The sequence below is a fragment of the Dendropsophus ebraccatus genome, chromosome 9 (assembly GCF_027789765.1).
Source record: "Dendropsophus ebraccatus isolate aDenEbr1 chromosome 9, aDenEbr1.pat, whole genome shotgun sequence".
In the NCBI taxonomy this organism is placed as follows: domain Eukaryota; kingdom Metazoa; phylum Chordata; class Amphibia; order Anura; family Hylidae; genus Dendropsophus; species Dendropsophus ebraccatus.
Window position 1 is genome coordinate 87,243,542 of NC_091462.1, and position 26,699 is coordinate 87,270,240.

The following is a 26,699-nucleotide window of genomic DNA, read 5'->3' on the forward strand; positions in this document are numbered from 1 at the left end:
TTACAATATTTATTTCTAATATACTTATACTATTGCTAATGCCGGTTTTGGTTTACTGGCTATGGTAATGTGTTAACTTAATTTCTTATATTATTCGAGTAGACAGTTGTCCTAATTAATAATAATGCTCTAATTGTAAAGCATTGCGTTTCAGGGCATTGCTGACAGTTGATTCTATAGCCTTAGCCCTCAGCCCTAAGGAAAGAATCAACACTAAAAAAGAAAGGCGTAATTGTTCAAGTGACCTCCGGAAATGGGATGGGGGAACACATTCTTACAAACATCACTTGACACTATGGCAGCTTGTCTAGCCAGTTTGTCCTTATAATAAATCACTATCAGCTTACCTACAGGCAGCTGCTAAATATGTTAGCAATTTATTTATTATTTTATAACATCTATAGTTATCTATTTATCTTTTATAATACCTATCTTGTATCTATCAATCTCCTATCTATCTAAGCCTGGGTTCATATTATGTTTGGGTATATTTGTACATAAGAAACCACATATATGGGTATTATGTGGTTTGGTTACAACAGTGACACAACTCTGATCTTTACAGACATTTGTATTTACCTCTGGATTAGAATGGTGGTACATGGGGTAGAAGGAATACTGTATACTATATATTGTTACCATTGGAAGGTGAAATACTTTTCTATGTGAGGAATGAAAAGTGGAATCTGATTGGTTGCTAGGGGCAACCAACACAATTCTACTTTACTTTTTTATTTTCTCCCCACCCCCTGGGGGTAATGATTTTTTTTTACCCAGACCCGCCGCCGGACTTCTCCTTTCATGGACTAAATATAGTTTGTTAATTATTATATTTGTCCTTTTTTCTGTATACTTTTCTGTGGAACTGCATTAGGTCCATTAAAGTCAACAGTCCTAAAAGGGGGTGTGCTATATGGGATGTAAATATGATCTTACTCGATCTATCTAGTGATCTATTATTAAATATTACTCCCTCTATGAGCCAAAGCTAAGAGCCACAAACAGCGTATTAATACGTTTCCCATGTAATGAGCTCTATGGGGGTGAAAAAAGGGCAGCTATTTGCTGGAGGCCTGAGGAGCCAGACATGCAGTAAATATATACATTTGTGTGTACTAAATAAATTGAATGCACCAAAAATACTTTTTTTTGCAAGTCTGAAAAATATTTTCCAATTCATTAGGTCACCTGAAAAACAGGTTTACTATTTACTATTGTTTTCTGAACAAAGTGTGAAGAATGCTGTTCTATTAAATAATTAAAAAGCTGAAAGAATGCCAGTAATGCTTCACATACATTTGCCTTACAGCTACTACTTCTTTCCTATTTAATCCAGCACTTACTTACTATCACTTACCAGTAAAGCTTGGGAGAACTTGTTACCTGCTGCCTGGCCATGTCAGTATTTTTGATCCTATAGAAATGTTCCTTATTTTTCTTATTTTGTTCGCATCCTTCTATGAACATGGAAACGCAGCATCAGATACCACAACAGGTAAGTGCATTGAGTTCATCTTTATAATTGTCTGCTATCAGAAAACTCCTGAAAATATAGATCATGGACACTGGCTATGTTCTTTTTTATTTATGGACATTGGCTACGTTTTTTCTTAGGTGAAAACGGACAATTTTTGATAATGACGAATTTCATTAATGGTCATGATTGTTATTAACTGCCATCATTATCACAAAACTGCTTTTTTTTTCACCGGAAACATTGTGGTAACATAGCCAATGACAGCATATTCCATTTTTAGGTCAATATTTTGACCACAAGTCTTGGACCCATTACAGTACTACTGAACCAAATTCAGATCACTATACAGTTTTTTCATGGTTTCATATGTTCACACTTCAGGATGTATATACTGCTATATACTGTTATAGGCTTTGTTCCCACAACATCTTTTTTTGGTCATTTCAGGCCAAATAATGGCTTTGATTTCATGATGACAGTCGTTATTTGGCTTTATTTGGCCAAAAAAAGACATTGTGGGAATATTGCCAAAATCTGTTATAAAAAATGGCTTCTTTATTTCAGACTAATTTAACCTCTTAAGGACGGAGCCCAAAATGGCCTTAGGGACCGGACCAAATTTCAGGAATATGACATGTGTCACTTTATCTATTAATAACTTCGGGGTGCTTTTACCTATCCGGCTGATTCTGAGATTGTTTTCTCCTGACATGTTATACTTTATTTTTTTGGTAAAATTGAGTCAATACTTGTAGCTTATCTTTATGAAAACCCCCAAAATAATGTGAAAAATTGAAAAGAAATGCATTTTTCTAGTTTTAAAATGTTGTGCTTGTAAGGAAAATGGTTATGCCACATAAATTAGATATGAAATAGCATTAGCAACATGTCTACTTTATGTTGGCAGCATTTATTAAACTTGCCTTCAATTGTTTAAGACAATAGAAAGCTTCAAAGTTTAGCAGCATTTTTTCAAATTTTCACAAGAATTACAAAATCTGATTTTTCAAGGGACCAGTTCATATTTGAAGTGAATTTGAGGGGACTGTATGTTATGAAGCCCCACAAAGCACCACATTTCAGAAACTGACCCCCCCCAAACTGTTCAAAATCAATTCCAGAAAGTTTTTTTTTTAACCCTTTAGGTGAGTCACAGAAATAAAAGCTAAGTGTGTGAGAAAATAGAACATTTCAATTTTCTTTGCAGAAATTATATTGTGATCAAATATCTCTCATAAAAGAAAACCTATTTCCAGAGAAATGCACCCCAATTTTTATTGCCCCATGTCTGCAGTTTATAGAAATGTATGATATGTGGCCCTATTGCGCTATTTGACGCAACCACAAGCCTCAGATGTAAAGGAGCGCCTAGTGAATTTTGAAGCCTCCTTACAATTGGCCAATTGTACCACTTCTGGTTGGCAGAGGCTCAGGGGTGCCAAAACCTAACAAACACCCCTAAAGGGACACCATTTAGGAAACAAAACCCCCTGTAACAAGGGGTATAGTGGGCATATGGACCCCACTAGTGAGTGACACAATGTGTTATGAAATTGAAAAATGTAATTTTTTTACACTAAAACTTAGTCTAGCCTTAAATTTTTCAGGCTGACAAGGGGTTAAAAGGAAAAAAAAACAATAAAACATGTAGAGAAATTTCCCCCGAGTACAAAAATACCCCACATGGGGGACATAATATATCATGTGGGCGCAGGACACGCCTCAAAAAATAGGAGCACCATTTGCCTTTTGGAAGCTGGATTTGGCCAGAATGGAGGACGAAGGCCATGTCGGGTTCCAAGAGCCCCCGTGCTGCCAAAACAGTGGAAACCCCCCACAAGTGACCCCATTATGGAAACTACACCCTTCAAGAAATGTAACAAGAAGTATAGTGAGCATATGGACCCCACTGGTGACAGACACAAATGTGGAACAATGTGCCGTGAAAATGAAAAAATTTTTACACTAAAATGTTGGTGTAACTTAGAATTTTTCATGTTCACAAGGGGTTAAAAGAAAAAACAAACCACTAATCATGTAGAGCAATTTCCCCCGATTACAGGAGTACCTCACATGTGGACACAAAGTGCAAAGTCGGCGCACGGAAAGCCTCCAAAGGGAAGCAGCTCAATTTGGATTTTGGAAGCTGGATTTGGCCAGAATAGAGGACAAAGGGTTCGCAGAGCCCCCGTACTGCCAAAACATTGTAAACCCCCCACAAGTGACCCCAACGAACTCAAGAATCTATGGCTCGTATGGGTTGGGGTCACTTGAGGGGGTTTGTGGGGCTTCCTGGGGCCTAGTCCTGGGGCAGCACCTTGGGGGCTTATCACTAAATGATGATGACATTTAGTGGAGAAGGAATGAGGGATCTTCCTCTTCTCCCTCACTGGTTGTCTCAGTATCGGAGGCGATCTAGGCGTATGCCTCCTCTGCCGAGAACATTTTTTTGTTTTTTTCTTTAGGATGCCTTCACATACGCCGGATCACGCTGTGGATTCACAGCGAAATGTGCTGCGGATCCAGTGTCAGTGCATCCCTATGAGAATACATAATCGGAATGACATCCCGCTGCGTGTATGTAAGTTAACCCCCTGCTGGCCAGAGCATACATCACCTCCTTCCGCTCTGGCTTGCTTCAGGGCTCCCGGCATCTGCTTATCCCGGGTTGGGTTGGCAGGACTGACTTAAGGGGGGTGGCAGGGTGGCGGCGGCGCAGCAGTGTAGGGAGGAGGAGAACGCACGGGGGAGCGGTGGATTAGGAGAGAGGAGGACGCAGCCGGTACCGGACGGCACCAGAAGGTATCAGAGGGGGAGGGGGAGGAGGCGATCTGCTACCGGGGGGAGGAGGACGCAGAACAGGGAGATCAGCTAGCTGCAACGGAGGCAGTTCGGGCAGAGAAGGTGATGATAGGAGTAGTAGTGTGGATCGCCCGCGATTGGCCGGCTGGTGGTTACAGGCTAATCACGGATGATCAGGGGGCCGGATCCACGAGCAGGAGATGCCTGGGCACAGCTATGATTGGTGCTGTCTCAGACAGCATCAATCACAGCTCTGTGCCGGGATCCGGTCCCAGAAACACAGCAAATCGCTGTGATTGGCTGATGAGAAGTCCCCCTACGTGACAAAGGAAGATGGCTGCTGTAACAATCAGCAGCCACCTTTACCGGAGAACCGCGCGATTTCGCGCGGTGCCCGTTTAGAGGGCCGGCGTACCGGTACATCATGGGTCCTCAAGAGGTTAAAGGAGAAGTCCGGCAAAAGTTTTTTATTAAAGTATTGTATTGCCCCCCAAAAGGTATACAAATCACTAATATACACTTATTACGGGAAATGCTTATAAAGTGCTTTTTACTCTGCACTTATTACTGCATGAAGGCTTCACTTCCTGGATAACATGGTGATGTCACTTCCTGGATAACATGTTGATGTCATGACCCGACTCCCAGAGCTGTGCGGGCTGTGGCAGCTGGAGAGGATGATGGCAGAGGGATGCTCAGTGTCCCTCCAGTGCTCTGTGTCCCTCAATGTCCCTCTGCCATCATCCTCTTCAGCAGCCACAGCCCGCACAGCTCTGGGAGTCGGGTCGTGACATCACCATGTTATCCAGGAAGCGAAGCCTTGATGCAGTAGGAAGTGCAGGGAAAAAAGCACTTTATAAGCATTTCCCATAATAAGTGTATATTGGTAATTTGTATACCTTTTGGGGAGCAATACAATATTTTAATAAAAATTTTCTCCGGACTTCTCCTTTAACATGGACTATATTATAAATATACTGCAGGTTAAGTAGATGCAATAATCATGGTTTGTACCATTTTTTTACTTTATGTTTATATTTCTATAATCCATAAATTGTTCACAAATTTTGTGTACAGAGGTACAGTACTTGGAAAGTGAAGGTTAATAAGGTCAGTGAGATTTGTCTGTAAATGTACTAGATGTATTGTAGTGATGATTCTGGGGTCATCCTCTAAGTAAATATCAGTATAATATTTTAGATCACACAATACAGTATATACCAAGGTCTCTGCTGTGACCATCATAGCTCAGTACCACAACCTAATTAACTTATGCAAAGAGTTAACTGAGTGATTCATGACACTCTTCAAGAATGACAGGTAGAACAGGTGGAACAAGTAAATATCTAGACACAAGAGCACTTTAGTAAATAATTGCAGTTTTATGATCTGAGTACTGTACATTATGAAATGAAATGAATGAAATTGTGACACCACACCATTAAGAAAACATACTTAAAATTGTGTCTTTTAGGAGGTTTTTTGGCATTTTCTTTTTTCTTGGGCAAGGGGTTATTATTTCCACACACTGCAGTAATTATTATTTTTTTTAGGGGGGGGGGGATGCCAATATTAACTGTAAAAAAGACTACATGTGTACATGTGAGGTGTGTGTGTGTGTGTGTGTGTGTGTGTGTGTGTGTGTGTGTGTGGTGTCTGCAGGGCCGTTTCTAGCTTTTCTGCTGCCTGAGGCAAAAAAATTAAATGGCGCCCCCCCATCAATTGTGTACTATTAGTAAATTAATTATTTTCTCATTGTGTATTATGATGGTCTGCAGAACCTCATCATACACCCCATCTGCTGCAGAACATCACAATACACCTCAGCTGCTGCAGAACCTCATACTACAGCCCAATCTGCTGCAGGACCTCATACTACACCCCATCTGCTGCAGAACCTCATCATACACCTCAGCTGCTGCAGAACCTCATACTACACCCCATCTGCTGCAGAACCTCACACTACACCTCAGCTGCTGCAGAACCTCATCATACACACCTCAGCTGCTGCAGAACCTCATCATACACACCTCAGCTGCTGCAGAACCTCATACTACACCTCAGCTGCTGCAGAGCATCATACTACAGCCCAATCTGCTGCAGGACCTCATACTACACCCCATCTGCTGCAGAACCTCATACTACACCCCATCTGCTGCAGAACCTCATACTACACCTCAGCTGATGCAGAACCTCATACTACACCCCATCTGCTGCAGAACCTTACACTACACCTCAGCTGCTGCAGAACCTCATCATACACACCCCATCTGCTGCAGAACCTCACACTACACCTCAGTTGCTGCACAACCTCATTATACACACCTCAGCTGCTGCAGAAACTCATCATACACCTCAGCTTCTCAGATGATGTATAGCAGCACAAGTGGATATACATGTACACTAGGGGCCACCTCCAGCACTATGCCCCAGTGTACATATACAGTATATATCACATGTGCTGCTATATACCACCACCTCCAGCACTATGCCCCAGTCTGTACATATACAGTATATATCACATGTGCTGCTATATACCACCACCTCCAGCACTATGCCCCAGTGTACATATACAGTATATATCACATGTGCTGCTATATACCACCACCTCCAGCACTGTGCCCCAGTCTGTACATATACAGTATATATCACATGTGCTGCTATATACCACCACCTCCAGCACTGTGCCCCAGTGTACATATACAGTATATATCACATGTGCTGCTATATACCACCACCTCCAGCACTATGCCCAGTGTACATATACAGTATATATCACATGTGCTGCTATATACCACCACCTCCAGCACTATGCCCAGTGTACATATACAGTATATACCACCACCTCCAGCACTATGCCCCAGAGTACATATACAGTATATATCACATGTGCTGCTATATACCACCACCTCCAGCACTATGCCCCAGTGTACATATACAGTATATATCACATGTGCTGCTATATACCACCACCTCCAGCACTATGCCCCAGAGTACATATACATTATATATCACATGTGCTGCTATATACCACCACCTCCAGCACTATGCCCCAGTGTACATATACAGTATATATCACATGTGCTGCTATATACCACCACCTCCAGCACTATGCCCCAGTGTACATATACAGTATATATCACATGTGCTGCTATATACCACCACCTCCAGCACTATGCCCCAGTCTGTACATATACAGTATATATCACATGTGCTGCTATATACCACCACCTCCAGCACTTTGCCCCAGTCTGTACATATACAGTATATATCACATGTTCTGCTATATACCACCACCCCCAGCACTATGCCCCAGTGTACATATACAGTATATATCACATGTGCTGCTATATACCACCACCTCCAGCACTATGCCCCAGTCTGTACATATACAGTATATATATCACATGTGCTGCTATATACCACCACCCCCAGCACTATGCCCCAGTGAACATATACAGTATATATCACATGTGCTGCTATATACCACCACCTCCAGCACTATGCACCAGTGTACATATACAGTATATATCACATGTGCTGCTATATACCACCACCTCCAGCACTATGCCCCAGTCTGTACATATACAGTATATATCACATGTGCCGCTATATACCACCACCTCCAGCTCTGTGAGAAACTGGCCTAAAAGAAAGAAATAAAATAGCATTTTACTCAGGGTCCCCGTTACCAAGTCTATGGGGCCCTCAGATAGGGCACAATAAATCTGGTGACAGGTTCCCTTTATTTCTATCTAACTATGCTTATTGAGCAGGTAAATAAAATAATCATTACTAAAGCCCCTATTACTTGTTCTAACACAGGTAGAAAGGAAATGTTCCTTGTACACACTAATTTTTCTGCAAAGTAGTATTCTGAAAAGTAGTCTCAGACTAGCTGAGGAATCAGGCGAAACAAGTTCTTGTCCAGTATGCAAAGTACCATGTACCATGTATATATGTAAATAGACTAAGCTGCAAAAAAATAGGTGAGTGCTGGAAATATTTATCTGCACCCTGAAAACCCTGTAATGTTTCTTTAACTCCTCCTGTGTAGGCATCAGCAGCATAACCACTCAGTTTTATATGTATATTGATACCTTGTACATTACAAAAGGGCAATGACCTCTTAAACATTTCTCAATCCTCGACAATGTTAAAAATTACAGTATATTATCCCTGATTTTTTTTTTATAGCTTATAATGGAGGGTATACCACAAGTGCTCCTACTCCAGCCAACTGCACTGAAGGAGGTAAGCAAGCAACAACAACATATAATTCTCCTCTTTTACCTGCTTTTCTACTGGACATTGTTGTCTGCAAAATGACAGAACACTGTTTAAAAAAAATACATGTGCATATATGTGTAAATGTTCTGTGTGTGTGTGTGCGTATATATATATATATATGTATATATATATATATATATATATATATATAAATAACATATATTTTATTTATATATATATATATATATATATATATATATACAGAGAGAGAGAGAGAAACGCAGCACTCCAGATGCTCTCAAAGAAATATTGTGTTTATTTTCACCCAAAAAGTTTCGCTCTCACACTGAGAGCTTTTTCAAGCAGTGTCACTGCTTGAAAAAGCTCTCAGTGTGAGAGCGAAACGTCGCAAGTTTTTCAGTGAAAATAAACACCATATTTTTTTTAGTGCATCTGGAGTGCTGCGGTTTTCTCGTTTCCTATACATTTAGCACTATTGGTCCTTCGTGCTAACCGCTTGGGTGTAACTTGGTTTCAAAATAGACTGTAATATGAGGAGAGTGCGCCCTCTCTATTTGAGTACCAGCAGAACCTTTTCTTCCTGAGGAAATTGTGTTACACCAGGCATGTCCAAACTTTTTTCGAAGAGTGCCAAATTTGATGAAGTGAACATGTGCGAGGGCCGACCATTTTACATGCTACATGCTATATGCTTTATAACACAGGCAGATAATAGCAAGCTGTGAAATAGTCGCACATCAGATAATGGAATTATAGCACAGTGAAAGGCAGTCAGGGGTTAATGAAGGGTATGACAGCTTGCTACCACAGATTCCTATATGCTCCCTTTATGTATCGTGAGTGTATAGCCCTGCTTTTCCTTGCCTACAGTAGCCAACTCCTCTTCAGAGACTACCACTACCTATGTATGGCTGCAGAAATTTTTTGTTCGAGGACCCTGCTGGTCTAACCCTTCTGGAAGAGTAGGGTGGATTTGGAACTTTTAATATATATTATTTATATAAGTTATATATAACTAAGCTGAGGTCATCAGCCTCCTTGACCTCTGAGGAGTTGTAAGAATCTCCAGCCCTAGAACGACGTGCGAGATCTCCAGCTGGCCGGATCACCGTCAGTACTCAGTACTGAAATCTCGGAAAGCCGAAATTTCGCGATGTCCGAGATGTCAGTACTCAGTACTCTAGTGCACGAAAAAGGAAAGCCGAAATCTCGGACATCGCAAGATTTCGGCATTCCTTTTCTGTGCACTAGAGTGGCGTGGCGACGAGAGCGACAGCGGCAAAGCCGCAAGGTATCTGCTGCTGCTGGATACCTGGGGGGCTGTAAAAGTTCGGAACGCGGGCCGCAAATGGCCCGCGGGCCGGACTTTGGACATGCCTGTGTTACACAATGAAACATGTTGACGGGGCAGTAATACCCATTTTGAATTAGTGATCCCCTTTGCTTTACTACTACTGCTGGTACTCAAATAAAGAGGGTGCACCCCCCCCACCCCCCATATGACAATATGACAGTCTATATTTAAAGCCCTAGGGGTCAGGTATTTTGAAGTTACACTATGGTAAATTTATTTTAAAAGTTTTATTTTAACCCCTTCAAGACCAAGTCCATTGATGCACAGATGTCTGGGTCAAATTAATGCAATGTTCCTCCCCGCCTTCTAAGAGCCATAGCACTTGTATTTTTAAACCTACAGGGCTAGTTGGGGTGTAATTTTTTGCACCATGATCTCTAGTTTTTATTAGTATTATATTAGTGTAACATAAAAATTTTGACCGCTTTTTATTTATATTTTTATATTTTATATTTTTATATTATATTTTTTTATTTTTTTATAATTTAAAAAAAATCAGCAATCCCCCCCCCCCCCCCCCCACACAGACACACACCGTTTATGCTGTTCATGGTCCAGGAACAATAATGTTATATTCTAATAGCTCAGACAATTCTGCACGCTACGATATATAATATATCATACGCCAGCTTTCCCCCCCCCCCCCCCCCGCCACTAAAGAAAGGTGGTCTGCCTCCATGGTAGCTACGGCTCACAGAACCCACAGGTAGGGCTCTCTTCCTCTCTCCAGCCAGTCTCTCTTTTGGAGGCAGCATTCCTCCTTCAGCCTCAAGAACCCACCACCACCACCCACAATGCATATACTCACATGACCCTGCACAATCCTTTCTCCCAGCCCCGCGGCATTCCAATGTGGGACTGTACCGGGTTATGTGAATAAGGGGGGCCTGTATGGGGATGAATGAAAGTTTTTATAAATAAAAATTTGCTTTCTTCGCATTTCAGCAAACACTGCAGTGACTCTAGTAACGGATATGCTTGTATACACGAGTTATACAGACTATTTGAGAAGACTAATTAATAGAGTAATAGACCGATATAGAAGTTCTAAGCGCCAATACACACACGTAGCAGTCAACCTTACAGGTATATATCAGTCTGTTCATTTTCATTTTGTTATTTATGTTTTAGAATGCTTCCAGTGTGTTATGCTAATATATAACAAATGTCTCTATTGTTATTTTTTCAGATGTTTATCACAGTGTATTTGACACAATACCTGATTATTTTAATTACATGAATAACCTTGATCGTTTTGATGGCTATTACATATACTCTGACCACTACAACAATTACTACTACAACTACAAATCCTACTACAATAATGGCATAATGGATCCTTTGAATATCACTTTATTGGATAAACCTCAGTTATTACAAGGGATAAAAAGAGCCTTAGAGGTCTCCCCAGCAGGTGCTGTTGTATTGGTGATGAGCAGTGGTTTGGTGGCCGACTATGATGATACAGCGCTGCTGAATGATATCTACACACTGTTAGATGAAAAGCAATCACAGGTAAGCTGTACTTTTCTGCACCTGCATTTTCTACATTACGGCTTTGGTTACGCACAGACTTTTGTAGCTCAGATGTTAGAGTCCTAATGAAAATATGAGTTGTACTAGAGTGCCACATATAGGCAACGATTCTCATGTAACTCCCAAAGAGGCTGAAATGAATTTGTGGAGAACCAGACTTTATTTCCACAATTAAATCAGATTTATTAATGACAAACCCATCCGTGTCAGAGAGACAGATCAAAAAACATATCAAAAGTTTTTATCGATCAGGGTTTGATCACTCAGATCAGTAGAATGAGCAGGCCGACAACTGTGCTGTCACAGACTCTTCTCCCCGTTCTGTGTCTGTGACCTACAGTAGATGGCCCTATAGACTTCTGTCTACATTACATGACACCTTACATAGGTGGTCCTGATCGGTTGTGGTATAAACACTAAACCCAGACCAAAGCAATACCAATCAAAACTTTTGATATTTCTTTCCCAGTCAGTCCAGCTCAGCCAATCAGTGCACGGCCCTTTGGATAGAGGACAAGTATTTTTAAATCAGAAAACCCTTCTGAGGAAAGTTCACAAGGGAAACTAAATACAAGAACAAAGGGAGAAAATATTTGTCAAAAATATTATTTACTGAATAAGTAGTAGATGCTTGGAACAATCTTCCAGCAGATGTGGTTGGTAAATCCTCAGTAAATGGATGTTCTCATGCCCAGGATTCATATGTGAGAGACAGTTTGTTTAAATTTTTTATAATTATTTCACATTTTCTCCCTAGGTGATCATCATAGCTAATATAGTTGAAAATAATACACTTACGGAAAGTGTCCTCAATGATATTGCTTCAAGAAGCTTTGGATTTTATGTACCTAGTATATTAGAGTTTGGAAAGCAGGTAATTGACAACCTAAGATCATATGTAGGCTACGTTCACATACAGTAAAACAAAAAAAACAACAACCATAAAATAGGTATAAAACAGTCTAAGGCCATGTTCACACTACGTGAGAGACCGGCCGTTCCGTGACCCGGCCGGGTCACGGAATGGCCGGTCTCTGCAAAGATCATCCTGGCCGGTACTGCAGTACCGGCCGGATGATCTTTCCGGCCGCTTGCTTCATTGTGTCCTATGGGGAGTTCTGATGCGGGCACGCGCTGATGCGCCCGCATCAGAACTCCCCATAGGACACAATGAAGCAAGCGGCCGGAGCCGCTCGCTTCATTGTGTGAACTGATAGGGTCTCCTACGGCTGCAATTCACTAAATTGCAGCCGCAGAAAACTGACATGTCAGTTCTTTGCTGCGCCGCACGGGATCCCGGCCGGAGCGTATACGATGTGTATACACTCCGGCTGGGATCCCGTAGAACAATAGGCAATGTTACACACTGCACAATGTACGGCCGTTGCCGCCGATGGCAAAAACGACCGTACTGCCGATGGCAAAAACGACCGTACTTTTAGGTAGTGTGAACATAGCCTAATAATGTGCTACGTTAAAGTCTATGGAAATATGTAGGTACACAAAAACAATTATTTTTCCTTATTAATAATTCTCATTCTGTTCTAGTATGTTACTTATAAAATATACGCTTGCTAATAGAATTACCTTTTTTTTCATACAGATAATGGATGGTATGGACTTGCTTCTTGTAACACCACTGAATTGTTATGTGCGGGTTCTAGAAGTCACAGTAAATGCTCGTGAATATGTACAAGAGTTTAATGCTGCAGGATATGAATATCTTATGATTACATCTTCAGGCAATCTGAATGTCACTCTTACTGACCCAAATGGTAAGGATAATGTACATGACGGTATATGGTCAATAAATAATTCTGATGTCATTGATTGGTGGGGGTCCGGGTGCTGGGATCCTCACTGAGATAATCACTAAAAGAAAGGGGATGTCCCTTCAATCCTGAGCAGATCAAGTGATCTATGGATTTTTAGAGATTCTCATAGACTTTTATTGAATCTGTAGACTGCACAGTTTCTCACAAGCAGAGTGGAGCACACAAAAATAAGGGACACAATGCTTTGCTCATGACCTATGCCCCTTCCAGCCCCCAGACTCCACTGATCAAAACATCTAACACGTCTATATGAAAAGTTAGAAGTTTTCCAAAATGGAAGGCACACTCTAAGAATTGTAATGAGTTTTATTACTCATCACACAGGATGGGGAGAGATAGAAGAACAGATACATGTCAATCTACTGAGATAATAAGATACTGTAGGTTGTGTAGAGAGAATATAGAAGCAAACTAGAGGGCACATAGAGAAATAGTTTTTCCACAATACATAGTAAAAAGCAAGAAAAATCCTTTTAATTTGTACCTGTCATTATAACTTTCAAAATTGTTATCAAAAGTAGATGTTAGTAGAAGTAAAGCAAGGTTACAATTTACATTATTATTATTATTATTATTATTTTTTTGTTTTTTTTTATTTATTTTTTTATCATGCTTTATAACAAAGCTATACTTACCAGAAATCCCAGTCCAGTCTCCTGAATTCAGCTTTTTTAGCTGTCTTCTGCTGGTTAAAAAAAAAAGCGAGAGAACAAACGCAGAAAGACCCGGTCATCTGCACGCTCAGTCATTTGACTGTTAGACATTTGTTTGACAAACGAATTGAGCCGTGACATTTTGTACTGGACGGGACTTCCTCTCTCTTTAGGGGGCATTCACACGTAGCAAGTGCTACCAGTTTCACAGTGAAATCCGCTTGGGATACTTAGTACCACTATAGTCTATGGCCCTTAATTCTCGCAGAGGATTTTAATTCCGCTGCGAGAATGTAGTGACAGTCATGTTTAACTAATTAGCTGCCATGTCGGTAAAAATAAAACAGCCCATGCTTACCTGCCCAGGCTCCCTTGTCGCCTTCCTATTCGAACCTCTGGGTCCCTGCTCACTGATGGCCCACTCAGCCAATAACTCCCAGTGTCTCACACAGCTGCCTCCAGCCTTCTCAGCCAATCACTGATTGAGATAGGACAACGCCATGTTTAATGATTGGCTGAGCAGGCTGTCACTCCCAAGATGAGAGTGACAACCCATTCAGCCAATCAAGTGCTATTCATTTATTAAATTTACTTTCTAGAGAAACAGAAACAGAAGTGATCTGATTGCTGCAGCTGTAGTGAACAATCCTTAGGTGTAATGACTGTGAATATTCATTGCTATGTTCTTTTGTTTTTTTACTTTTAGGTAACATTACAAAACTTCAAACATATTTTTATTCTGTTATGGATACATGTTTAATAAAATATCCTGCATCTGGAATCTGGAGAATAAATATCACTGGGAACAAGTTAATTTCTCTAAGAATACTTGGCTTTATTGGTAAGACATATGTGGATATGTATAAAATTCACTTAACCCAGATCTGAAACAGTATATGAATTGAAAGTAAAATTGACCTAAGATTAAACAGTATACCAACTAAGTATGCACAAGCCTGGAGAAACAGAAATGGTTGCACATTGCACTCATGATTGATACAAAAGCTTGTTCAGCTACATTAAAAACCAACATCAGAAGTTAGTATATAATTTGATTAAACCATATTGCCTCATGTACCACGTGCAGGTCTCTGATACACATGAGTCCCTAACTAAACAAAACTGTGCCGGTCAGCGATCGCCAACCCCGTAAAGCGTGCGCAAGCAGGGGAGGGAGGCCATGGAATGGCCCTGCAACCCCAGAAGCCACCAAGCAACATAAGTGTGAACAAGCTGTTACCTCTTACCATTGCACCAGCATGTAGAATGGGAAAAAAGAGGAGGTACTTACCATACATACACAAGTGCTTCCTGCTAATTTGGATCACATGGGTCTTACAAAGAAGGCGTGCTAGCCACAAAGAAAGGGGACAGAATACATAAAATGCACAAGCCTGGAGAAACAGAAATGGCTGCACATTCAGCCACATTAAAAACCAACATCAGAAGTTTGTATATAATTTGATCAACCATATTGCCTCATGTACCACGTGCAGTTCTCTGATACACATGCGTCCCTAACCTAACAACACTGTTCCGGTCAGAGAACGCCAACCTTGCAAAGCGTGCCCAAGCAGGGATGGGGGGCCACGAACTGGCCTGCAACCCCAATGTCACAGGACCAAACCCCAAGGGCTTGGTCCTTTAGGCTTCTGTCCTTTAGGCTTGTGCATACCAACTAAGTATACCTGCCTAAGACAATAGGCAGAATCAAACCATGTTCATTTCAGGTTAAATGTAATAGTATAATATAATGTCATACTACTTCGGGGATTTTATAATGTAATATGAAATAAACTCACAGTTACCCGAAAAGAAAACCTGGAATAAAATGATAAAATAAAACAGAAGAAAAACTTGCCCAGGCTGCGTTCACACATCCGTAGGTTTTGCGGACCGATAGACGGTGAATGCCTCCCCTGGATTGTTTCCCTGACCGGCAAGATGTCTTAACATCATGCCAGCAGTGGGGAAACTGTGTGAATCTTTGCGGCAATGTAAAGTTTTTTAAACTATTATCACTTTTGCCCAATTTCAAACTATCTTCGTGAAAAAAACGACAAAAACTGTCACCACAATCCATAACATTCTTAACTTTTGGATGACAGATCTAGTTTTGGGCTCATTTTTTGCAGAAAGATGTACTGTATAGTTTTGTATTGCTACAAAGCTTTACATAATTATGACTTTTTGATCTCTTTTACGACGTTTGGCAGAATACATCAATTCTGGTGCTTTAAAAAACAAAAATTACAGTGTGCACAATGCGGTTTAAATAATGATATAGTTTTATAGCCTGATTTGTTACGGACATGGCGATACTAAACATGTATAGTTTTTGTGTTTTTTGTAAGAGTTTATTATACATAATATGTATTTTATTATTTAGGGAGGGTTGGGGGACTTTTTTTTATGTTTTATTGCAATTTTTTTTTACTGCTTACTAATGTACATTAACCAGTAATCTTCTGATCATTTGATAACTTTTACATATTGACAATTGATCTCCTGCAATGAATGATGTTGCAAAAGCACCGCAAACACTTATTCTGATCCCTCCCTAGAAAGCCGACAGGGTCAGAATAAAGCCCGGCAGTGACTGTCTAAGAAAACTGTATTGGTGGTTACTAAGGGGTTAAAAACCTTTTTAAAATATGTATAACAAATCATGGGCAAATTTTGTAGCACTTGTCATACACTAGATAAAATCTTTAATCATGACTTTAAAGCATACCTGTCATGGAGTCCGCTGACCCAAATGTTTGGGAGGTTTGGGTATCCATGGATATTAACATGCTGTGATGGTAATGTGCGCGACTCCCATTAAGATTCAATGGGGGAGCTAATGCAATACCTACCGTCATAGCATGTCAAAATTCGTGGATACCCGAACTTCTGGCCACAAAATTGATTTTACCGATCGGGTCAGTAGACTTTATGAAAGATATGCTGTAAGGATTCCTAAAATATGTTTATATATATTATTGTTTTTATTTAAAAAAATATTGTATTAATTAGTTTACTTTCACTTTCTTACAGGTTTGAATAGTTCTGGTAAGTCAAAGAGAAATATATTTACAACAATATAAAAACATAGGCTATGAAATCTTCATATGCCACATCTTGACCAATAGATATCACAGAAAGAGGTATTCATCTTTATTTTATCTCTAGTGAAAAATAGACCAGCATGGAACACAGGGAGGAGGCAGGGGCTTACCTATTTTAGGAAAGAGAGATAAATATTTGACTGTAAAAAAGCTGAGCCTGTCTGCCTACTCCAGAGGATCCACTGTCCCCAAAAGGTAAATTCAGGCTTCCTGCTTATGTCTAAAACCCTATACCATTTCCGGCAGCTTACTCTTGTACTCCTACTGCATGTATGTATATAGCTTGGCTTGCTGAATGTAATCCTCTTTAACTTCCCTTTGGCTTGCCATCAATAGCATCAGATCCTTGCTGTGTTATTGTGCCATCCACCATGTAGTAAGGATAAAGGGCTCTGCTGTGATTGGCCAAACAACTAAGGGAAGAATGAGGGGCTTAATAGCAGTATTAGCACTTTAATCACCTTGCCAGCATTTTGAAGCATTAATATATCCAACCCATGCAGGAGTTTAACATTTTTTTAACAATTGGTACATTTTAAGAGGTTCCTTATAAATTCCCTGGTGGTCTAGGACAGAAAAGGAGTTGCTTTTTCCTCACTTCTCTATCTTCAATGTTCTGTTAAAACAAGACTCTTTCTTCTCTTAGAAAATGTAACTCCTTAATTTTTTTTTTCCAAATCTGTCACACATGTATGTTCCACATGCTCAAACTATTGTACCTAATATTAAAGGGAACAATCAGTCCAATTGGGCTGATCTGGTTCCCTGGAGCACTGTATACAGCTCCTGAGTAGCCCGCAGCACATAATGGCCACGGCTGCAGCAGGAGCTGTATACTGGAGAAAAAGATATCTAATAACTAGGGTATGTGACAAGCAGAGGCGGGGAGGGGGTATTCTGGGTGGCTCCCTGCCCATGTCTAGTCACCGCTCTCTCCCTGCCAGGGCACTCTGCGGGATGAGTGACAGGGAGAGAGGCCAGTAACAGGCCTCTCTGCCTGTCAATCATCCCCTCCGAGTGTGCAGACAGGAATAGATTGGTGACTAGACACAGGCAGGGAGGCACCCAGATTACCCCCTGCCCGCCTCTGCCTGTCACATACCCTGGTTGTTAGACCTCTTTTTCTCCGGTATACAGCTCCTGCTGCAGCCGCAGCCAGTACAGGCTGTAGGTTGCTCAGGAGCTGTATGCAGTTCTCCAGGGAACCGTATTGGGCTGATTGGTTCCCTTTAAGCTAGGTTCACATGCTGTAAAATGAAAAATATTCCCACAGCCCTTTTTTGGCACTTTTACAGCCGCCTTTCTGGACGGCCATTATTTTGGAGCCAAAGCATGGTAGTTTTATGCAAATTACAGTCAAAAAATGGCCAAAGGCTCTATGATAGGTGTAAAAGGTAGCTCTTTTTTATCAAATAATATGATATAATCTATCAAACAATAAGATGTAAGATATCAGATACTGTTGTACAAACTGGCCTGCAAAATGTTACTACAGTTTACAGGTCAGCTTTCTTTTTAGTGGTTGTCATTTCGTCTTGTCTTCATTTCTCCAATTCTTCCAAACTACCTAATTTATACTGCAATAAGATATTTACTATTTATCTTGTAGGAAATTGCTCGGACATCCAATGTGACCCTAATGCATCATGTGAGGAGTATGTTGGTTATAAGCGGCAATGTGTATGTAAAAAAGGATTCTTCGGAAATGGATTAAGTTGTTCTGACATAGACGAATGTGCAGGAAGTTCTTGGTGGCGTCCATATTTCTATACTACATGCGTCAATACCATTGGGTCATATAATGTGTCCTGTTTATCTGGCTACACATATAAAGAGAACTATGGCTGCATTGACATTGATGAATGTGCAAGTGGTTATCCTAATGACTGCCATCCATTAGCAGGTTGCACAAATCTCTATGGCTCTTATATTTGCTATTGCCCCTATGAATATTTTGGAGATGGAAAGCAATGCGTAAAAAATGATTGCCATCAAAGTGCACCATGTGGGAAGAACAAAGAGTGCATTCAATCTCTATCTAGTTATGTTTGTAAGGATCCCTGTACAAGCTATACAAATCAGACAGGAGGGGTCTCTAGTGCAACTAATAGGTACTACTCTTACTATAAAAGTCCATACCCATATGGCTGGTATCGAATGAATGGAAGTGCTGTACAAATCCCTGAGTACTGTGTGCCATCAGGTACATGTGGCATTGACACTCCTATCTGGCTGAATGGAGCTCATCCCACTATAGTTGATGGAATAGTGTCCCAAACTGCCTGTGTAAATTGGGATAACCAATGCTGCCGGTGGACTTTTCCTCTTTCAATAAAAGCTTGTCCAGGAGGATATTACGTGTACAAGCTGAAGGGAGAAGGCTACTATGTTTTCGGCTACTGCGCCAGTAAGTGCTTCCAACTATTAAATTGAATAACCTATACAGAACTATAAACTACTTTTCTTCTTTATAAATTTGGACATAATTCTGTTTTGTTTCTTCACAGAATCAAATTATAGCTGCCCTGGTATGAGCTGCTTTCCTGATGAAGAATGTGTAGGCATCGATGGTGGTGTTTCAGAATGTCAGTGCAGTAATGCCATATATTATAATGATGGAACAGAACCAAGCAATCCAACAGGTAAGTATCACAACCACTTGTAGCTGGTTCTCAGTTTCTATATTACACTGAGTCTGTATTTGTTCTCTTTCAGAACTGATGTCATTAGAATGTAGATTAGATCAAATCAAAGTGACCTTAAGAAAGTGTTTGTTGGAGAGGATGGGATATAGCAGGTCATCACTTCATCTGAGAGATGGCAATTGTGAAGGTGTCATTGAGAGAACCGACAGTAGTTATGTTGCCATTACAATGCCAGTGAATAGTGACTGTGGAGCATATCACGAGGTAATACAATATCATTATAACTGTTTCAGATTAATGAGTAAAAAATCCTCCATTCTGAAAAGCTTCCTGTACTGGCAGAGCTTGTCTTCTTATTTCTCTCAGTGGTGTCGATTTCCTGTAGTTTGATCCAAAGACAAAATGTACATTACTCCATTTGGTGCACTGGGGGGCATTCCTTGGCCCCTCCCACTGCCCCATGTCCCTGCCTCCTCCTACTTCCCCTCCTACTTGCACAGGGGATAGACATGGCTACTTACATATGCATATGTAGGAGGAGGCACCAGGCTGGCAGAATAGCAGAAAAGTGTATTGGGGGTTTTCTTTGACAAACAGAGTAATTTACATATTGCCGTTGGATCAAATTACAGGGAAATAGAGCCATGGAGGGAAATGAGAAGACCGTCACTGGAATATGCAGCTCTGCCGGTAGAGGTAGCTATCAGCAAGTTGGTATATTCGTATGTCTATATTTATTGAGCTGACTTTTATCTTTTTCAGGTGAATCAAACACACTGGACATACAGAAATGTAGTGTACATGTCACCAGAGTCAGTCGATTACATTGCAGTTGATTACACTGTAAATGTTTCTTGTTCATATGTTATAAATATGGAGACAGTTCTGTGGTTAATGGCAAACTCATTTATAAGGTAAATTATGCTTATTAAAGGGGTTGGCCACTTAATAGTAAAATAGTTCAGTGTACAGTATTAGTAAGTGTACTCACTGCACTTACTGACAGCAGCTCCCTGTGTACCCCATAGAGCTAAAATCTCCGCCTCCAGGCTGTGCTGTCCTGCTCTGTGGTGAGTCTGTCCATAAGATGGCCGACATGCATGTAAACTAGGGATGAGAAAACCTACACTAAATTATCAGTTGATATTTGAATACTACAACCTGGAGAAAATAGATGCAGCCCAAGGACTGCCTGGAAAACATGGATACTGCCTATTACTGTATCCATCTTTCCCAGACATCCCTCTGGCTGCAACCATCTTCTCCAGGCAGCGGGATTCAAATGCTTATCTTTTGGTAAAACTTTAAACTTGTTGCAGGAAGTCGGTCTGCTGATTTTTACTTCTAATGATGTGCATTAATTGTGTTTAAATGCTGCTGTCAGTTCTTACAGCAGCATTTACACAGTTATTAGCCCACAGAGAGTAATCGCTATTATTAGAGGTATGGGGAGAGAGAGCTGCCAGGTAAAGAGCGGGAAAAATTCCCAATCCAGCACCATACATCCCTAACAACCCCATGGCATACTGCATTGTCATAGTGGTCTAAGGGGTTAAGGTAGGTACAGTAGGTACTGGGTAGATGTTCTACACATTTTTAAATCACACAATCAAATCTTGATTTTATACCAGTGAGGTATGCTGACCTTAAAAGTTGCAAAAGAAGAGTCCGTGGAGCCTCATTGAAGAGTCTCAAAACACAGGACTAGCCAGATATCCCTCCGGGAAGGACCCACTGACTTATGGGGCCACTTAATATGGTGGATTTGGTGGTTTCCTAACAGGAGCTGCCACTTGGCTGGGTCCTTCCCAGAGGGATATCTGGCTAGTCCTGTGTTTTAAGACTCTTCAATGAGGCTCCACGGACTCATGTTTCCCAGGAGGCAATGCACCTTGGACTTCACTGCATTGAGCGCTTTCACTAGCAGCCGGCAGTGTTGTCGTTTGGCTGTTCTCCCTGAGTTCAACAATCTGTTTCTCTTATGGCTCTACTAGGCATTGCTTCCACCTAGCCAGAATCCTGCTCCACACTGATGAGGGGCAACACCCCGAAACAGCTGAATGTGGATGGCTACCTAGCCTTGGTTTATCCCTTGTCATTACACTGACTTATAGGGCCACTTAATATGGTGGATTTGGTGGTTTCCTAACAGGAGCTGCCACTTGGCTGGGTCCTTCCCAGAGGGATATCTGGCTAGTCCTGTGTTTTGAGACTCTTCAATGAGGCTCCACGGACTCCTCTTTTGCATACTCATGTTTCCCAGGAGGCAATGCACCTTGGACTTCACTGCATTGAGCGCTTTCACTAGCAGCTGGCAGTGTTGTCGTTTGGCTGTTCTCCTTGAGTTCAGCAATCTGTTTCTCTTATGACCTTGATAGTTGGTAGATATGATTATTATATTGAATATGCTATATGATTTTTAATAAATTGTTGTCTTGCAGTGAAGGAAATCTTACTATTGGAGTTTCTACTATCTACCCAATCAGAATGGGCTTCTTTAAAGATTCTAGCTATGTTGTTCTGTATGAAGGCCCAACCGTGTGGTTAAAGAATAAGACTAATTTATATGTTGGGATCAGCGTGCAAAATAGGGGAAACAGCCAAGTTGTGTTGGTAATAAGGAACTGCTCTGCTACAGTAATATCTAAGAATGGCACTTCTAGTCTATATGACATCATGAAAGACTAGTAAGTTCTTTATGTGTTTACTTTATTTTACTACAATGCAATATTACAGAGAAATCACTAGTACTAATCCACTGCTCATGCCTATACATCCTATTTATAAGAAGGTTTTTCTTTAATAACAATTGAGTGACTCATATGAAGAACTCCCTCTTGCTATGAAGTAGTTCTTGAGCTGCTTCAGTGTGGGAGTCCCAACAGTGGAATATACTATAATTAGAGATGAGCGAACCTCGAGCATGCTCGAGTCCATCCGAACCCGAACTTTCGGCATTTGATTAGCAGTGGCTGCTGAAGTTGGATAAAGCCCTAAGGCTATGTGGAAAAGATGGATATAGTCATTGGCTGTATCCATGTTTTCCAGACAACCTTAGAGCTTTATCCAACTTCAGCAGCCGCCACTAATCAAATGCCGATCGTTCGGGTTCGGATGGACTCAAGCATGCTCGAGGTTCGCTCATCTCTAACTATAATCATCAGAGGAATTTACTATAGATGAGCGAACCTCGAGCATGCTCGAGTCTATCCGAACCCAAGTATTCGGCATAGTGGGGGCTGCTGAAGTTGGATAAAGCTCTTAAGCTTTTTGGAAAACATTAAAGGACAAGTGCCATGAAAAACTTTTTCCCAGTAATTGAAGCACATTACAAAGTTATATAACTCTGTAATGTGCTTCAATCACCTATCTGCCTCCCTTCCCTGTCTTTTCCCCCCTCCACCCCCCACCAGGAAGTGCCCTGACTCACACAGACCTGATTATTGTCCTCACCGTCACCAGGCAGCTCCTTCTTGTGAGGATGAGTCATCAGCAGGAGGGCTGCTCTAGGTCCTGTTACACCAGCCTTCCCCTCCTTGTCAGGTGACTCTGCTTGCTCAGCTTATCTTCTCTAGTGACATGACTCCTTCACTGAGTCCACGGCAGCAGGAGAGAGGGTATGAGGGGAGGGGGGAGCTGCCTATGTGCCAGAGTCCGTCAGAGGGAAGATAAGCATGACATGTGACAAGTGATGGCTTGCAGTTGTTCTGCCAATGGGAGCTGAGCAAGCCTGTCACCTGACAAGGCAGGGGAGGGGGGAGGCTAGTGTAACAGGAGAAGGAGCTGAGAGAAGAGCTTGGTGACGGTGACGACAGTAATCAGGTCTGTGTGAGTCAGGACAATTCCTGGTGGGGGGTGGAGGGGGGAAAAGACAGGGAAGGGAGGCAGATAGGTGATTGAAGCATATTACAGAGTTATTTAACTTTGTAATGTGCTTCAATTACTGGGAAAAAGTTTTTCATGGCACTTGTCCTTTAATACATGGATAAGTTTTCCACATAGCCTTAGGGCTTTATCCAAGTTCAGCAGCCCCCGCTATGCCGAATGCTCGGGTTCGGATAGACTTGAGCATGCTTGAGGTTCGCTCATTTCTAGAATTTACCAAAAGAAAGGAATTATCCAAAGGGGACAAGCCAATAAAAGTGCACCAATTCATTAATTAGGCCCCTAGGATAAGCCAGTTTATGGGTTGGTGAGATTCATTATATCTAGAAATAATTTTTAATATAGTGAAACTGGAAATTAAAATACTACCATACTTTGTTCCGAGAAGGTGCTTGTAATCTAAATCACTTTGATATCAAATCTAATCTTTCCATATGAAGTAATTAAATGCAGACTATTCTTTACACAAATAAGGTAGGTAAGGTGTTCTGTATCAATAAACAATACTTTGTCAGTGAGGAAGGGGTTAATCGGTTAACTCTCACTCCACACACAACTCCCCAGGTGGCTGCAAACCTTCTGGTGCTGGTACTAGTGCAGCAGGGACTAGAGTGAAAAATGTGATTATACCATCTTTTTAACTTAATGTTCAGGGAGGCCCCTACAAAAGTAATATTTCCTGTCTGGAAAACCCCTTGAAGGGTTGATTTGGTAGATTTTACTTTATGCTGTAGATGGAATGCAAGTCATATTTGTTTTTTGTTTTTTTGTAGTTGCCCCCATATAAATGAGAGTACATTGTCTATACTGGAGAATGGAGTATCTTCTCAGGCCAGATTTCAACTTCAGACCTTGAGTAAATTTGGAGTCTACAGCAAAATGTACTTACACTGTCAGGTGCATTTGTGCGATACAACAGTGGATGTCTGTAACCCGGTAAGTAAATATTATATAATTAACATCTATTGGCAGTCTGTCATACAGTTTGGGTGAGGCCACATATTTTACCCTTGGGCTTCCTTCAGGCACAAATCATGTGATTCTTTCTTTGTGGGACTCTATGCCAAAATGCATAGAGACATAGAGTTCTTTACGGCATTTTTCCTTTCAGATAGAAATCTATGGGAGGAAAAATACCACCATTTCTTGAAAAAATAAATGCCCTAGTCAAAGCATGGTGCAATTTTGATAAACTGTGACTAAGCCTAAACATGCGGCTGTGTAAAAAACAACTATTAAGAAAAATGTCATATTGCTATGACTTCCTTATTCTCCTTTTAATTCAATGATAACATCTCTCTTACCCCGGCTTATTTTTAACCAAGTGCCATGTTGTGACTATAGTTTTTTTTTTTTTTTCTTTTTAATAAAATCACCATGTGTGAATCTAGCCATAGGCTATGTTCACACTACGTAAAACTACGGCTGTAGTTTTGCGGAGTTGAACATAGCCTTATGTGCAATGGGATCCCGGCCGGAGTGTACACACATCATATACGCTCCGGCCGGGATCCCATGCGGGGCCGGAAAAAACTAACATGTCAGTTTTCTGCGGCAGAAAGACCTGTGAGTTCACACAGTGAAGCAAGCGGCTCCGGCTCTGTGGGCTATGGGAAGCTTTGATGCGGGCGCGCGCTGATGCGCCCGCATCAGAGCTCTGCGGCCGGACAGATCATCCGGGCGATGATCCGGGCACAGACCGTCCGTTCTGTGACCCGGCCGGGCTTTAAAATTCAGCCAAAATCAAAGCAGAAATTCTGTGCTGCATGTGGATAGGGTTTTGTAAACATTTGTAATATTTCAATTATATATTATGTTTTACTGAATTCCTTTGTTGATTGTACAGGCACACTATAGTTATAACAGTGTACAAAATATCTCTACAAAACACAATGCAGATCTAACTTATTGGAGTAGTCACTTACTGCTGCAATTGGAGGTGTTAGTTTTTCATTCTGGTTCTAATAAGTCAGATGTTGGCCATTATAAATGTGTTATGAATTTATAATAACTACATTATTCAGATTACTCAAAATTATCTGAATTGACTGTTTATTACAGATTTGTTCCGGAACAAACCAAACATTTACTATTGAAGGAGCGCAAACTGAGACCATAACACTGGGCCCTATATTAGGCATAGGTAATAGTTTTATCTCGTTTACTTTTATTACTTACAGGTAATGCTGATTTGACAATAATAATTCTGTATTACAGAATTGTTACGAATTTTCTGGTGTTGTCTGGTGTATTCTCCTTGGTATAAACATTGTGTTATAGGTTCTGATGTGATATGCACCTGAGGGTCAATATATTGAATGCTACTAATGCTGTGTAAAGTATCCTGTCTCTGGCTTATTATTAAATTGCAAACTTTATATTACATCTACTGTTAAATTAAATTTAGAAAGTTATAATGACAATGACACTTTAATAAAAAGTAGGCGTAGTTGTCAGATTTTCAAACAGTCACAGTTTTAAAAAAAAAATCTGTCGCACTCATGGAATATCTTATATTTTCGGTAGGAGGTGATTTTTCAATGTCGTAAAAAAAAGTTAAAATGCACATATCATACACCAAAAATGTAAAAATGCTCCAAATTAAAAATACAACTATATAAAGTATTAAGATAAAATGCGAATAACTTAAAAAAAAGTAATTTTTTTTTATGTACAGGTACAGTAAGTATGAAGAGATTGTGTTTTCCTGTTATGGGTAAAAGCAAATTGAATAAAAAAATAAATAAAAACTAATAAAAAGGAAATTATTTATATATATAGACACACACACACACACACAGAAAACACTGAAATTAAAGAAAACACACTAAATTAGAAAAATAAAATTAAAGTTATAGTACCATCTGCAAAAGAAAGTTATACCACAAGCAATGCCACAGTTGTATGATTATAATAATTATATATTTTATAATATTTGAAGCGTCATTTAATGCCTTTAAAAACATTCCAGTTTATTTATTTAAAGTCAAATTTAAAGTAATTTTATAAATGGTGAAATGTGTAAACAGTGAAGAAAAATTTTCTGCATTTAGTCATTGTGTTTCTTTTATTATAATGATTTTATTAAAGCATTTGAAATGTAAGGTATAATCTACAAAAGAGAACTAGAAAAACACAATCTTCACATGTT

The 26,699-nt window shown here is 40.4% G+C and overlaps 1 protein-coding gene across 1 annotated transcript in view; it reads left to right on the forward strand.

Annotated features, from left to right (window-relative positions):
- LOC138801816 (uromodulin-like) overlaps window positions 1–26,443 on the forward strand; it is a 32,866-nt gene extending 6,423 nt beyond the window's left edge. Inside the window, exons 3-16 of the mRNA XM_069984913.1 lie at window positions 8,477–8,533; window positions 10,830–10,970; window positions 11,074–11,399; window positions 12,178–12,294; window positions 13,024–13,195; window positions 14,615–14,749; window positions 16,948–16,962; window positions 18,628–19,425; window positions 19,526–19,660; window positions 19,734–19,927; window positions 20,426–20,577; window positions 22,105–22,350; window positions 24,322–24,484; window positions 25,610–26,443. Coding sequence (XP_069841014.1) covers window positions 8,477–8,533; window positions 10,830–10,970; window positions 11,074–11,399; window positions 12,178–12,294; window positions 13,024–13,195; window positions 14,615–14,749; window positions 16,948–16,962; window positions 18,628–19,425; window positions 19,526–19,660; window positions 19,734–19,927; window positions 20,426–20,577; window positions 22,105–22,350; window positions 24,322–24,484; window positions 25,610–25,732 — 2,774 coding nt within the window. The 3' untranslated portion in view covers window positions 25,733–26,443. The remainder of the gene's footprint in view (window positions 1–8,476; window positions 8,534–10,829; window positions 10,971–11,073; window positions 11,400–12,177; window positions 12,295–13,023; window positions 13,196–14,614; window positions 14,750–16,947; window positions 16,963–18,627; window positions 19,426–19,525; window positions 19,661–19,733; window positions 19,928–20,425; window positions 20,578–22,104; window positions 22,351–24,321; window positions 24,485–25,609) is intronic.
- The last annotated feature ends 256 nt before the right edge of the window (window positions 26,444–26,699 follow it).